Consider the following 15,200-nt stretch of genomic DNA (forward strand, 5'->3'; position numbering starts at 1 on the left):
ATTAGAATATTCTTTATTGACCAAGTGTCTCTGGTTCGTAAGCTCTCAGTGTACATACAAACAACAAAATGATAGGTCTTCAACCATAAATCATAAGATGCAATCATGAATTGCAAGATACAAATAACAAGTGATAAATCATAAGATACTAATAGGAGAAGGTAAGTTCCATTAATACATTTGAACCAATATTAATCCCAAATATTGCAAAGAATTAATGGGAAGATATTTCTTCAGAATTAGCAAAGCAGGACATCAACATAGAAGCTCTGCAGAGATTTTGTTCTTTTTCCAGAACTTGATTTTTCCTAATAAATGCAAAAGAGAGCATTTTATTTCAGTAAGAGAATAGGATGCACCTGAAACTAAGAATAGCTTTCCCCTTGTACTACGGTACTATGACTCCTTGATCATTCTAATGACTGAGATGAAAGGCAGGGTGTTTTCCTGATTATAAAAATTGGATGCAAATATACAGGCATCAATTTCCATTAAACCAAAGCAACACTTATTTCAGAAAGGAGCAGACTTGCCTATTTCAACCTAAATCTGAACAGAATTACTCTGCACAAATGCTGACAGAAAGACTGCCTAAGCATAACAATCTGGTATTACTGAGTATTTGCACTACATCTGCCATAAATCCTAATAGGCACAGCCTGTCAGAAGTTCAAAAGCTTTGAAAAGCGCTAAGTTGCTTATTCTCAAATGCATGAAAATGCCGCTTTGGTTCTACATACATACATTTCTCCATCATACATACATACATACCCGTGTTTCCCGGAAAATAAGACCCTGTCTTATATTTTTTTGAACCCCGAAATAAGCGCTTGGCCTTATTTTCGGGGAGGTCTTATTATTTTGGGACGCGTGGAGCAAGATGGGGCTCCTCTTGCCATTTTACCTGATATTCAGCTCTGTGTTTAAATATTTTCAGGGAGGGCTTATTTTCGGGGGGAAGCTTATTTTAGCGCATGCACTCAAACGCCCGATTAGGCTTATTATCAGGGGATGTCTTATTTTCGGGGAAACAGGGTACATACATACACATATGCATACACATATACATATACATATGCATGCATACATACATACATACACACACAGAGTATATACTGTGTTTCCCCGAAAATAAGACCGTCATATATTTTTTTGAACCCAAAATAAATGCTTGGCCTTATTTTTGGGGAGGTCTTATTATTTTGGGGTGCATGGAGCAAGACGGGGCTCCTCTTGCCGTCTTACCTGATTTCCAGCTCTGTCTCCCTGACCCTAACCAAAGGAAATGGTGGGGACTGGCTGCGCATGTGCTTAAATATTTTCAGGGAGGGCTTATTTTCAGGGGGGGGCTTATTTTAGCGCATGCCCTCAAAAGCCTGATTGGGCTTATTATCAGGGGATGTCTTATTTTCGGGGAAACAGGATATATATCTCTGTCATGGTGTTTCCCTCCAGAATAGCCGACATTATGCAGAATGCACAAAAAGGGATAAGAAACAGTAAGTCAATTAAAGGCATGAGAAAGAAAAGGAAAGGAAATGCAGCCATCTCATATCAAGAACACGCTCCAAGAGGAACAATTTCCCACCCCAGAAGTTGTTTTTTTTAATGGATCAGAATTGCATATATTTTACAGGCATGCCTTTGATTTTAAAAAGATATGGTTTGATTGACTATCCTTTATAATAACTATGAACTTCATCTACGCATCACAGGCTTTATAAAAATAATATTATAAGGTTTTCATTGGAACTCAGCAAAACAAGCGTTCCCAAAACATGCTTCAATTTGTTTCTCCATAATAGCTTTGCCCAAAGATGCAAATACATTCTAACTGAATTGAAAATTAATCTGCTTTCATCACGTTGCTACTGAAGGACTTGGGCAGTTAAGTTCCAATAGTATTACTTTTCTCAGCATGATGTTTCCACCTTGGTGCATCTTGATCACATTTGGACTACATGTCCCACACTTCCTCTTCAGCAAGATGTCTGGCCTTCCAGCTGGGAGTGATTAATGTTTATCATACAGTGTCAAGTCAAGCTGCTTTTGCATAAAACTGACTGCCATCAAATCGGTGTGAGCTCTTAGCAACCCCACAGATTCTGTAAATATGTTTCATTTGTCTTTGAAGCAGTATAAAATAGTGTTATCATACCAGGAACAGCTAAAAGGCCCTAATTTAGGGTAAATGCTTGGAAAGGAAGCAGAGATAATGATTGTTAAAAAAAAAAGTGGTCTCTTTTACATTGAGATGGATAAAGGTCATAATACAGTTTTCTTGCTGACACTATAGAAGCGGTTAGCACAGGTAGCCCTTGACTTATAACAGTCCATTTAGTGACCAATCAAAGTGACAACAGCACTGAAAAAAATGACTTATCACCATTTTTCACACAACCTTTGTAGCATCCCCATGATCGTGTGATCAAAATTCAGATATTTGGCAACTGGTTCACACTTATGACCGTCGCTGTTTCCCAAGGTCATCTGATCCCCTTTTGCAAACTTCTGACCAGCAAAGTCAATGGGGGGAAAGCTAGATTCACTAAACAAACAGGTTGCTAACCTATCAACTGCAGCGATTCACTTAGCAACCGTGGCAAGAAAAATGGTTGTAAAATGGGGCAAAACTCACCCAAAACAAATGTCTCACTTAACTGCACAAATTCTGGGCTCAATGGTGGTCGTACTTCGAGGACTACTTGTAGTTGTCTTTTTCCATAATTATTTTTGACTTTCCAATCCATGATAATTCCTCCCTCACCCTCCCCGGGGAGGGGGGGGGGAGGATTTCCTAGTGGTCTCCCATTCTAACCATCTCTAGATCTAGATCTCCCAACTCTAGCCAGATCTGGAAAAACAACATGTCCTTAGTGGTTAGTAAGGCTCAACAGAGACTTCATTTCCTTAGAGTCCTGTGGAAAAATCAGGTGGAACAACGGCTGATGACTTCTTTCTATCGGTCTATGATAGGAAGTGTCCTCACCTACTCTATAACAGTATGGCAGGGCTGGGCAATTATGGCCCTTTTATGAACTGTGGACTTCAACTCCCAGAATTCCTGAGCCAACATGCTGGCTCAGGAATTCTGGGAGTTGAAGTCCACAGTTTATAAAAGGGCCATAATTGCCCAGCCCTGCAGTATGGTATCCTGATCTAACAGCTGCGGACAGGAAGGCACTACAGAGAGTGATCAATTCAGCACAAGAAACCATCGGTTGCCCTCTAACACCACTGGATGACATCGCCAGGTCTCCCTGTTTCAGCAGAGTAAGGAAGATCCTTAGGGATGATTGGCGAGTGTCTCTTTTTGCTTCTGTCATCGGGCAGAAGACATCGAAGCATAGCCAGCTGGACCAACAGGTTTAAAAACAGCTTCTACAATTTGGTTTAATTTTGAAGACAATTTAAATTGAGAGATGAAGTTGAAATGTTAAAAAAGTGGGATGGGGAATTTGAGGAATATATCTAGCAATGTAGAAATAAGATCATTAACTGATGTTATTGTAAGAGATTAGGAATTAAGGGCGATTAGTAATATTGTTTATGTATCAAGAAGAAAATAAGATAAAGAAAACATGGAAAGAGAATATGATGGCTGAAATTGGAAACGGAGATGTGATGTAAAATGGATTTGAAAAGAGAACAACACGGCAGAAGCTGAAATAATAAGATATGGTGAAAAATGATTAATTTGTGATAAAGGATTATGTAAAAGAGATGAATATGGAAAAAATGGGAAGATTAGAATAGATTATTATGTATAAGATGTATAAGATGTGACACGGTCAACACTCTGTTCATAAAATATGTATGATGAAAGAAAGAAAAAAAAAACAGCTTCTATCCATGGGCTGTCAGATTCTTAAACACAATCACAATACGCACATATGGAAAAGTATGACTGGTCTTTTTTTCCAAATTACTTGTATAGGGATTATTCTCTATACCAGGGGTAGGCAACTGTGGCCCTTTTACAACCTGTGGACTTCAACTCCCAGAATTCCTGTGGCCCTTTTACAACCTGTGGATTTCAGCTGTTTGTAAAAGGGCCACAGTTGCCCACCCCTGCTCTATACTATTTATGTTGATTTGTATTTTCTGTTACGGATTGCACCAGAGAGGCTAAACCAATTTCATTGTATATATAGAGCCTTGATGGTACAGTGGTCTAAGCACCCTGTTATTAACACAGCTGCCTGCAATTACTGCTGGTTCGAATCTCTCCAAGGCTCAAGGTTGACTCAGCCTTCCATCCTTTCTAAGGTAGGTGAAATGAGGACCCAGTTTGTGGGGCAATAAACTGACTTTGTATAAATATACAAAAGAATTAAGGCTATTGCTTAGTGCATTGTAAGCCGCCCTGAGTCTCCGGAGAAGGGCGGCATATAAATCAAATTTAAAAAAAAATGATGTACAATGACAATAAAGGCTATACTACTATCTGATCCTGATCAGCAGTTTATGATCAGCCTGAGGGGCCCTTGGTGCTCTCAGAGCTTCCTTATTTTCTTGCAGACGTTTCATTACCCAAACTAGGTAACATCATCCGTTACTAGTAAGGCGTGAGCTTCGCTGTCAGTTGATATTACATTCTTTCTAGCACTGATGATGTTACCTAGTTTGGGTAATGAAACGTCTGCAAGAAAACAAAACAAGCTCAGAGAGCATCAAGGACACCCTCATCATGTCACCCCTGAGCCACAAATATTCCACTTTATTACTAATTGTAACAGTAACAGAGATGAAAGGGATCTTGGAGGTCATCTAGTCCAACCCCCTGCTCACGCAGGAGAGCGGTACTAGGGATTCGAACCGCCGGACTGCCGACCTTTCTGAGCGACAAGCTCAGTGTCTTAGCCACTCAGCCACCTAGTCAGGCTATTTGTTGTCAGCCTGTTTGCTATCTAGCTGAGCAGATCGAATGTTTTATTAACTTACGTGAAAGTTGGATTCCTTGAATGCAGAGGGACGGAAGAAATTCGGAATGGCGTTGTCAGGCAGCTCAGGAGGAGGTGGAAGATCGTTGAGCCCCTTTTATCGCTCCGGACAAGGCAGCTGTTAAGGGCACCACCCTCCCGGATAAAAGATAAATCAAGCCCGAGGCCACCTCGGACTCCCCTAATATTAAAAAAAAAAAAAGCAGACGAACTTCCCGCTCGGGCTGACTGCGCTTGCGCCGGACCGCCCGGGAGGGGGAGGAGCCTGGAAGAGGACTGGCATAGGAAAAAGGGGGCATCCGGGACGTGTCTGGGTGCCGCCCAGGCCTTCTCGGAGAAGGCGGGAGAACGTTTCGGCAGGAAGCTTCTATTGGTCTAAAGGTGAGAGGGAGAAGAAGGGGGGGTAAAAGAGCGCCACGCGCCTCTCGTGATTGGCAGGCATGGATGGGTGGGGCGTTCAAGCGCTACGGTGAGCGGAGGGCCGAGGTGAGTCGACATTCGAGAAAAGGGGGAGGGCAGGGCGTGGGCTGCGCGTGCCGCCAATTGACCGTCCGGCCGATCGATTTCCGCCCCCCCCTCACACACACACACACATACTCTCGGCCGGCAGCCTCGGGGGGGGGCGTCACACGCCAGCGGGCGGGGCTGTCGGCGACGGCGGGGGTGGGGTTGAGAGTGGGCGGAGCCTGCCTGATTCCGCGGCTGGAGGCGCGGGCGGGGAGCCGCTGGCTGAGGTGAAGAAGAGGCGCTTGCTCGGGTGCAGCGGGGCGAGGAAGCGGGCTTGCTTGCTTGCTTGCTACGGGACGCCGCTGACAGGTAACGGGAGGCCATTTGGGAGCAGCCTGGGGTGGAGGGTGGGGGAGTGGAGAGAGCCGGCCTAGATCTCTCTGGGCCACGGCCGAGCGGGATCGAGCTGGGCTGTGGGGCGAGGGTTCCTGTAAGGGGGGGAGGGAGGGATGATGTGGGGAAGGGAAGGTCTGGGCGGGGCCTGCCCGCCTTGGTCGTGAGGCTCCCGGAGCCCGGGCTCAGGGAAGAGGAAGGTGGCCCCCCTCAAGGCCTGCCTGGGCATCCAGGATCCCTCGGCCGGGAGAAGGGCTCTTCGTCCTGGCTCCGTGCCTTGGAATTGAGTGGCCGAGCCTCCCCGCCCGGGAAAGAGCTTGTCCGTGTGAGCCTCCCCACCCTCCCCATATCCCACCCCCGGTCCCTTTCTTCACAATCCGTGGAATTATAGTGGACTGGACTGATGGGGTTTTTTTACGGGTTTTTAATAGTATTTGATCTAATTAGGCATTTTAACTTTGCATGATGGATTATTGTGGTTTTATTGTTGTGAGCCGCCCTGAGTCCGTTGGAGATAGGGCGGCATATAAACCTAATTTTATACACACACACACACACACACACACACACACACACACACACACACAGGAGGTGTCCAATTTTACACGGGAGAAAACCCGAATAACCAAAGACCCGCGAAAACCTCAGAAAACATATATATAAACATACATACATACATACATACATACATACATATACACATACATACATACATACATATACACATACATACATACACACACAGTCCCACCTCCTTAAAAATAAAACAACTAGTGTTTTAGGACGAAGCTGTGAGCCACAGCCCATAATTAGCCCATCCTGACAGATGATTGACACAGAGCCTCGAGTTTAAAAAATATATATATAAAAAAAATCTTGACACATCAATGTCAAACCGGCCCCTTCTTCTGTTTGTTCTCTTTGGAAGTTAATGTTGCCCACTGTGATCTCTGAAGGAGATCTGTTTGATCGATTTGAGGTAACAAGTTGTGCATCACTTGAGCAATTGGATCATTTTGGACCTTTGCAGAGATCCTAAGCAGTTAAGCTATTTGATGGGGTTATAGATTTATCCTCACTTAACAGGTACTTGACTTATTCTTTCCTCCACTAATAATAGGCACTTTGAAATAGTTGATGAGATATTAAAGTGGTGATTTTTTTTTTTAAAAAAAGTACAGATTAAGGGTACTGAAAGAGATAGGTTAGTTGGTGGGGGACCTGGACAACTCTTGTCATTTCCTACTTTTAAAAATCCGATTGAAAAGTATGCCTTGATGCCTTTTGTCAATTTAAATAGCACCCTTATAGATACAGAAGTTATCTGTTGAGAATTACTCTTACATCTCCTATTGCATAATGTGATATTAACTTTGACATATGTAGACATCATTTTAAAAACTCGCCGAAATCACTTTTCAAAATTACACAACCATTAAACTTTGAATTAAATAATTCAGAATAATGAATTTGAATGTTTTGATTTGATTAATCCAAAAGAGGTATTAGAAGTGCTTTATAGAGATGTTTGTTGTTTCACATATTTGACTTGGTTTGTAATAACTTATGTATTGTAGACCTTTGTCTCTGTTCAGATAAGATTTTGCTATTTTTGGTTAGCCATAAAGCAGAGCAAACAGTTTTCTTATTAAAAAAGCATGACTAAATGGAGTAGATCCTCTCATAAAAGGGAGATGTCTATTTTTAGTTTACCTTCTAGAAAACAATAGGCGTGGTTTGCTACTTTTAACATTGATTTAGATATCATTTGTTATATTTCAGGCCAGAGACAAAATAGGAAGGAGGGCCACCCTGAATTTAATACCTTTTTGTTCCTACTCTAGCAGCACACTTTAATATGTGATATACCCTGCTTAAGCCACTGCTTAGAACAAGGGGTAGCTGCTTTCTATTAAATGACTCACTGCACTTTATGAAATCCAATGCATTTTAGCTACACAAGAAACAATAAATGGTATTGCGTATAGTATGGAATCGGCAGCTTTCTGCTCTTTGTTCATGAGGAATTGTAGTTCTATCATATTTTGTTTGTAGTGTATTTTGTTTGTAGTGCAAAACCAATGGGGAAGCCAGATTCATTTAACAACTGTGTCAAGAAAGTTGTAAAATGGGGCAAAACTCACTCAACGTCTCACGCAAGGACTATCTGTAAGTGTGGGAAAGAAGATAGCTGTCTCTTCATTTCTTGTGAAAATCTGTCTGAAATTACCTAATGGAATGTGGATGGGTTTTGGTTCTCATTATACCACATTACTGATAGTATCAGTGGCTCTGTCAGGAGTGTATCTTTTGCTGCATAATCAGAATTTTATACCAGTTGAATATTCTATAATCATAATGGTTCTTTTTAAAAGCCTGCTTCTGCTCCCTTTCTTTCAAAGGGAGATTCAAAGAAAAAATTTCATGCAGGCTTGCTTTTTTAATATAGTAACAATTGGTATGCTTGTGTAACATTATGAGCAACTTCTTTTAATCAGTAGTAGAGTAAGTGATCTTGAGAAATCCATACAGAAAACTGGAGAAGTCAATATAGAAATGGCGGGTCAATTTAATGTAGTGTAATTCTGGTGCTGTCACTTCATAAGCTAGATAAGGGGTGTCAAACTGGTGGCCCGCAGGCCAGATGCGTCATGCGCAAACCACGCCCACCCCAGCTCCGCTAATGAGGAAAGTGTAAAGTGACGCGGCGAATTTGACATCCGTAAGCTAGATGAATAAAAATAATTAGCTGACTTGGCAACCAATGTCAAGATTTTACCCGAGTACTCCTGATCATTTCTGAATCTTGACCTAAGATTTTTTTTCCTATTTCTTGCCTTATGGATTTCTATTTCTATACATTGTATATACAATTATTGTGTATCAGTAGTTTAATGGAAATGGTTTCACAAGGTGTTGATGATCAGAACCTGAATATGATTCAGAAGAGGTATAAAGCCTGTTTATACTTTTTCACTTTTGCCTGACTTGTACCTTATATGACACAATATAATTATGAAAACTCTGATAAAAATATTACATTTTCTTGCTGTTTTAATGGATATTTCATCCCCACTTTAACATAAATCAGTTCCAAAATACCATTAATAAAAATGAAGGGCAAATAAATACAACAACAACAGCATTATAGAATTGCTGTTTTCATTTGTAGGTCATAATCTTTAGTATCTATTCAGTGATGAGAGCATACTTGCTTATGTTGTTGCTTCATGTTAGAATAAATGACACTGAATTGCCTCATACTAAATAGTTCTGTAATAAGATTTAGGGTAATCTGTGTTACCTTTACTTTGTCTGTTTCTCCATGAACTATTTGCACATAGTTTGTGTCTCTTTCCTGCTCTTCTCACTGTGTTTTTATCTGGCTCTTGCTTTGCATAGATGTGCTTTTAGCTCATCCTATTACATCAAACAATCTTGGCTTCTCCACCCACAGCAATTCTATTTTTTTAACTAGTGAGTGAGAAACAAAAATGCCTCCGTGACAACTCTAATTTGAATGTGCCTTGACAAACTGTATAATTAAGTATTTTTGTGCAGATCCTGAGAACAAACAAATCCCAGCTCCCGAGAGTTAAAGTCAGGGTCTGTTTTCCAGCACTGACTTCAAGCATGAATCCCCATCTAGAGAGGTGATACAGTGCAGCTTATCCAAAGTGGAAAGAAATAGGGATCTATCTGTAATTGAGAAGGAGGACACACGGACTATTTGAATAATGAGAACAATCTTCATTATAACCTCAGAATGGGACCTTTTAATAATACTGAGTAATTCCAATAGTCTTAGATATTATGTTACTGATATTCTGTCTTACTCTGCCAGTTTAGATTCAGATTTTTTTTTTATTTGGGCTACTGTATGAAGAAATTATGAAATTATATATTAAGTTGAGCAGGTAACATCTACTCTCACATAATCATGTACAGAATCTGCTCTGTTCTACACGGTTGAGGAATCTCTGATTTTCATTCCTACTATAGATGAAGATATTTACTGATATTATTACACCTTGCTCATCTGTATGAAGCAGACCAGTATATAGAAATCATTTTCCTCATGCTAATTTTCTGCAAACACATAGAAACAACAGATAGTTCTTTTCAGAATTCGGTAACTGGAGAAGGCAGTGTTGGATTTGATTTAATCGAGTTGATTTAAATCACAATTTAAATCATGATTTAAATCACTAGTAAAAAGGCTTGATTTAAATCAACTCAATTTAAATCATAATTTTTAAAGAGCAACTGTCATCTCTGCTACTCCTTTGACCCACTGTTGACTCACCGATAGTCCCAGTGTTGCAGAATATACAGCCTCATGCTACATAACTAAGCTCCATTTCATGCTGAATAAACTAAATTATTTATGTATCTTAAATAGAAAACTATCTTACGATAGATTTTTACCCCAAAAGTTTTTTATTAAAATAAATTCGATAAAAATCAAAAAAATCCGATTTAAATAAATAAATCTGATTTTTTTTTATTTTTTAAAAAAAATCATTGATTTTTATCCACTCTGGTTAAGACTAAGTGTTACTTTCAAGTTCAGTATAACATATTCCTATATCTTGCCTGCCAAAGTCAATTTACCAAATTGTAATGAGTAATTGCAACCAGTGCCATTATTTTTGCTTTCCATATTCTCTTGTACTCCAAATGTCCCTCAGGGATATGCAAACATTTTGATTCAAATAGAGCTATTCAAAGCAGTTTGAATCAAAATGTTCTGCACATCATTTCTTTCCCTTCTGACAGTCTAAATATATTATTTCAAGTTCTCCTTCTGTCTGAATTCCATTCTACATTCTTTCTTTAACTTCTCACCAATTAGAAATTCTACACTTTCTACACCAGGGGCATCAAACTCGACTTCATTGAGGGCCGCATCAGGGTTGTGTTTAACCTCGGGATGGGGTGGATGTGCCCAGGGTGGGCATGGCCAACTCGATGTCACTCGTGTCAGGGGCGCCTTTGGTGGCCCGAGCAGTCTGCCAGCGAAAATGGGCTCCTGGGCTCTCTTTCCAGTTGCTATAGCATCCTGCAACCCTCTGCAGCGAAAACACAGCCCGGGAGGGCTACACGCAGCCCTTGTGAGGTCCATTTTCAGCTGTGATGGCCTCCTGCAACCCTGTGCCTGGGAAAACCAAGCTCGGGAGGGCCACGTGCGGCCCTCGCGGGTCCGTTTTTACTGACAGATGCAACACAGGCCGGTCTTTCACTGTTTCCAGGGCGGCCCCACAGGCCAGATCTAAGCACCCCGCGGGCCAGATCCAGCCCCCAGCCCTTGAGTTTGACACCCCTGTTCTACACTTTCACACTTTAATTACATTTTTATACCGGTATATATTGAATAATCTGATACATTTAGTTGATTAGTAGCTTTTCGTTGAACTAAGTCTGTTGCTTTTTATCCTTAACAATGATTTCATTATTTTTTATTTATTTGATTTCTGTAGCCGCCCCTCTCAACCAGTGATTCCGGGTGACTTATATCATAAGTGACACAATGCTATTAACCATGCAGTAGTTGTGGTTTAGATGATGTTTTTAATCTGTTAAATGTTTTGATCCTTTAAAAGGAACAAATCTTTTATTTAGTGTCTTATAAACATCACTGCCATATGTCACTTCTGAGTCTGTTTTACACTATGGTGTCTGAAATATTTCTAGCAGTCTTTCTGATAGATGGATTTTTTTTTTACTTCAATTTTATAACAAAATTCTAAATTTCAGCATTAAAATCTGATGACTGATGCTTAAAAAATAGCACAAATGTTTGTACCACAATTTTTAAAGGCATGATAATTGCATTTATGCTGCTGCTTTTATTTATCATGGTCTTCATATCCGGGCTATTTTATTTTTATATATGTGCGCATAAGGAGCTAATTGATAAATGTTACAGTGCACAAGAGTAAAGACAAAGAGAAGAAAAGTAGATAAGCTTGCAAATATAATATACAGATTTTACAAATCTGTATACTCCTGAAAGAGATTCAAAATAATTTTAAAATATTAAATTTGCTTTCCTAAATAATACACCATGTATTTAAACATACCATGTATTATATATCTTAGTAATATAAGGAAATTTAAAGCATATTGAAAAATGGAATAGATTGTGGGAAATGAGATATTGATACTTTTGTTTCTGTTTCTGTTTCAGATGATTGACATCAAAAAACTATGATTTTAGGAACGAATGCTTGGACCTAATATAAAAGTAACCGGCCTTAAACGGAACCATAGGAAGAAAATTTCAGAGAATCTCAAGTCATAATCAAATTACATCAGAAATTCAATCATGTATGGAAGTGCTCGGTCAGTTGGGAAAATTGAGCCAAGTAGCCAGAGCCCTGGGCGTTCACCAAGGCTGCCACGTTCACCACGATTGGGCCACCGTCGAACCAACAGCACGGGGGGCAGCTCTGGAGGTAGTACTGGAGGTGGAAGTGGCAAGACACTTTCAATGGAAAATATTCAGTCCTTAAATGCTGCCTATGCCACGTCAGGCCCTATGTACCTAAGTGAACATGAAAATGTGGGCGCGGACACACCTAAAAGCACCATGACCCTTGGGCGATCTGGGGGTCGTTTGCCTTACGGTGTTAGGATGACTGCAATGGGCAGCAGCCCCAACATTGCCAGTAGCGGGGTTGCAAGCGATACTATTGCATTTGGAGAACATCATCTTCCTCCTGTGAGCATGGCTTCTACAGTGCCTCATTCACTACGCCAAGCTAGGGACAACACAATAATGGACCTGCAGACACAACTAAAGGAAGTGCTCCGGGAAAATGATATATTGCGGAAGGACGTAGAAGTGAAAGAAAGCAAACTTAGCTCCTCCATGAACAGCATCAAGACATTCTGGAGTCCTGAGCTGAAGAAAGAGAGGGCCCTGAGGAAAGACGAAGCATCGAAAATCACGATTTGGAAAGAACAGTATCGGGTGGTTCAGGAAGAAAATCAGGTTAGTAAACTAAAGACTTAAGCAGAAAAAAAAAAAGGGTGTGTGGGAAAATGCAGTCGTGATAGCAGGTAGATTTTGAATAATTCATTGCTGTGAAATTCCACCATGAAGACAATAATCATCTTATCCAATCGGACTGGTTTTAAAAAGAAAGATTCTGTCTTAGCTTTTTCTATATTACCTGGATAAATATTTAACTTAGGGGCAACTTCTTTCTTTCCCCATTTTCAAAGTCCCAAGCACAGGTAGTCAGCCCAAAATTTTCTGTTACTAGCCAAGACAGTTGTTAAAGTGAGTTTTGCCACATTTTATGGCCTTTCTTGCCCCAGTTGTCAAGTGAATCCCCTACAGTTAAGTTAGTAACACAATCATTACGTGAATCTGGCTTCCTCATTGATTTTGTTTGTCAGAAGATTGCAAAAGGTGATCACATGACCCCGTGAACCATGATAAATATGAGCCAATTGCCAAGCATCTGAATTTTGATCACGTGATCATGGGGTTGCTGCAATAGTTGTAAGTGTGAAAAATGGTCATAAATCATATTTTTCAGTATCCTTGTAACTTCGAATGGTCACTAAATGAATGGTTGTAAGTCAAGGGCTACTTGCAGTATAAATATATTCTCTTGATTTCTTCAGGTCAAAATTCATTGCATAATACAGAAACAGTGTAATTCATAATATTAAGTAATTATTAATTTCAAAGCACAATTAATCAACAGTACCTAATTTGAAAATGTTTAAAATTTGGTTGCTACAGATAGATAGAATCATAGAACAAATACGCATAGATCCAATTCCTACCTCAACAATGATAGAATACACTGCAAATTAGATAGGAAACTGCAAGAGTGGCAAAAACAAATGCAGGTGGTCCTCATTTAATGACCACTTATTCAGTGGCCTTCCAACTTAAAATGGCACTGAACAAGCTGTAGTTGTGACCGGCTTAGTGACCAGATTTGAAGTTCTGATGTCGTTCCCCCACCCACCACCCACCCCTGCTGCTTCTGGTCAGGTGATTTCACCTTGAGCCTTTGGCAGTTGGGTCTACATTCATGGCTGTTTGCAGCATCTCCCAATCACATGACTGCACTTTGAGACAATTTTGCCAAAAACTGGTACTTCATGTTTTCAGCAAAACCGCTCCCATAGGGAGCCATTGATTCGCTTTAATGACCATGACATTTCCTTAACAACCATGGATTCACTTAATGACTGCTGTAATTTTCTTAATGACTGTTGCAAAAATGGTCTAAAGTCGGGTTTTATTTATTTATTTATTGGTTCGATTTATATGCCGCCCTTCTCCGGAGACTCAGGGCGCCTTACAATGTGTTAAGCATTAGCCTTCATACTTTTGTATATACCTGCTTAGTAGGGCTTTTGGCCTCCCCTAAGCAGTGTTCTTTTTTTTTTATGCAAAGTCAGCTTATTGCCCCCACAATCCGGGTCCTCATTTTACCTACCTCGAAAGGATGGAAGGCTGAGTCAACCTTGAGCCTGGTGAGATTTGAACTTGCAGTAATTGCAGGCAGCTGGTGCTATTTAACAGCACTTTAGTCTGCTGCGCCACCAAGGCTCATTTTGGTCATGTGACCAGCCTTCTTTACGACCCTCACAAATTATGGCGCTGATGGGCAGGCTCCATTATGGTCAGGGACTATATGCATCATTAGAATCATGCTTGCTTGTGTTTGTAACATCCAAAAATATTCATACAGAATGGAGGGTTTTTTTAAGAATTTATTTACGGCTTTTAGAATTTTTATTAGGTAACAGTGGAGAGCTTTCCTTAATGGCCCCTAAAGAAGGTTAAAATGAAGAACGGCAAGACTTTCAAGCAGTTTTTTGGCTGCGGATCCCATATTATGGGATAGTTTTAATCTGGAAATTGAGCTAGAGTCCTCATTGCTCACTTCAGGAAACTATTTAAAATAGAGCTGTTCTAAAAGGAATCGGGAATAAATGTCACAACTATGCTTATTGTCTTAAGGTAAGCTATTTGTATATGGAATGAAAGCAATTGGGTGTTAAGTTTTTATTACGTTTTTATGATATAAACTGTCAGGAGTTTTAATTCTGACAATTTTGAATGAATGATCCTCTTATCTAAAAGTATAAGATATTTCTTTTTAATTTAAAAATGCATGAAAAGCTATGGCTTTTTGGTCAGCCAAATAATATTCAACAGCAGAAGTTACAGTGGCTTTTCTATATAATTCTGCACACCCTTTCTAATTGTTCATTTAAATCCCACTATAATTACCACTATAATGATGGGCTTGTGGAACAATGGCCAAAAAGGAAGGGTGTTATTTAAAAGCATGGTGAAATATATAATGACATGTGTAAGCTTGGTGTCCTAATTTGCCAGTTCATGTCTAATTGAATTGTTTTACACCCTCTATACCACTT

General features: G+C 40.1%; 1 protein-coding gene across 2 annotated transcripts in view; it reads left to right on the plus strand.

Annotated features, from left to right (window-relative positions):
* The first annotated feature begins 12,024 nt into the window (after window positions 1–12,024).
* Window positions 12,025–15,200, plus strand: part of ERC1 (ELKS/RAB6-interacting/CAST family member 1) — a 148,774-nt gene continuing 145,598 nt past the window's right edge. For both annotated transcript variants that reach the window (XM_070946610.1, XM_070946613.1), the window contains exon 1: window positions 12,025–12,780. In XM_070946610.1, coding sequence (XP_070802711.1) covers window positions 12,112–12,780 — 669 coding nt within the window. In that variant the 5' untranslated portion in view covers window positions 12,025–12,111. The remainder of the gene's footprint in view (window positions 12,781–15,200) is intronic.

The sequence above is a fragment of the Pituophis catenifer genome, unplaced genomic scaffold, assembly GCF_029215685.1.
Source record: "Pituophis catenifer annectens isolate HBS135680 unplaced genomic scaffold, rPitCat1.0.hap2 SCAF_7, whole genome shotgun sequence".
Taxonomy (NCBI): Eukaryota; Metazoa; Chordata; class Lepidosauria; order Squamata; family Colubridae; genus Pituophis; species Pituophis catenifer.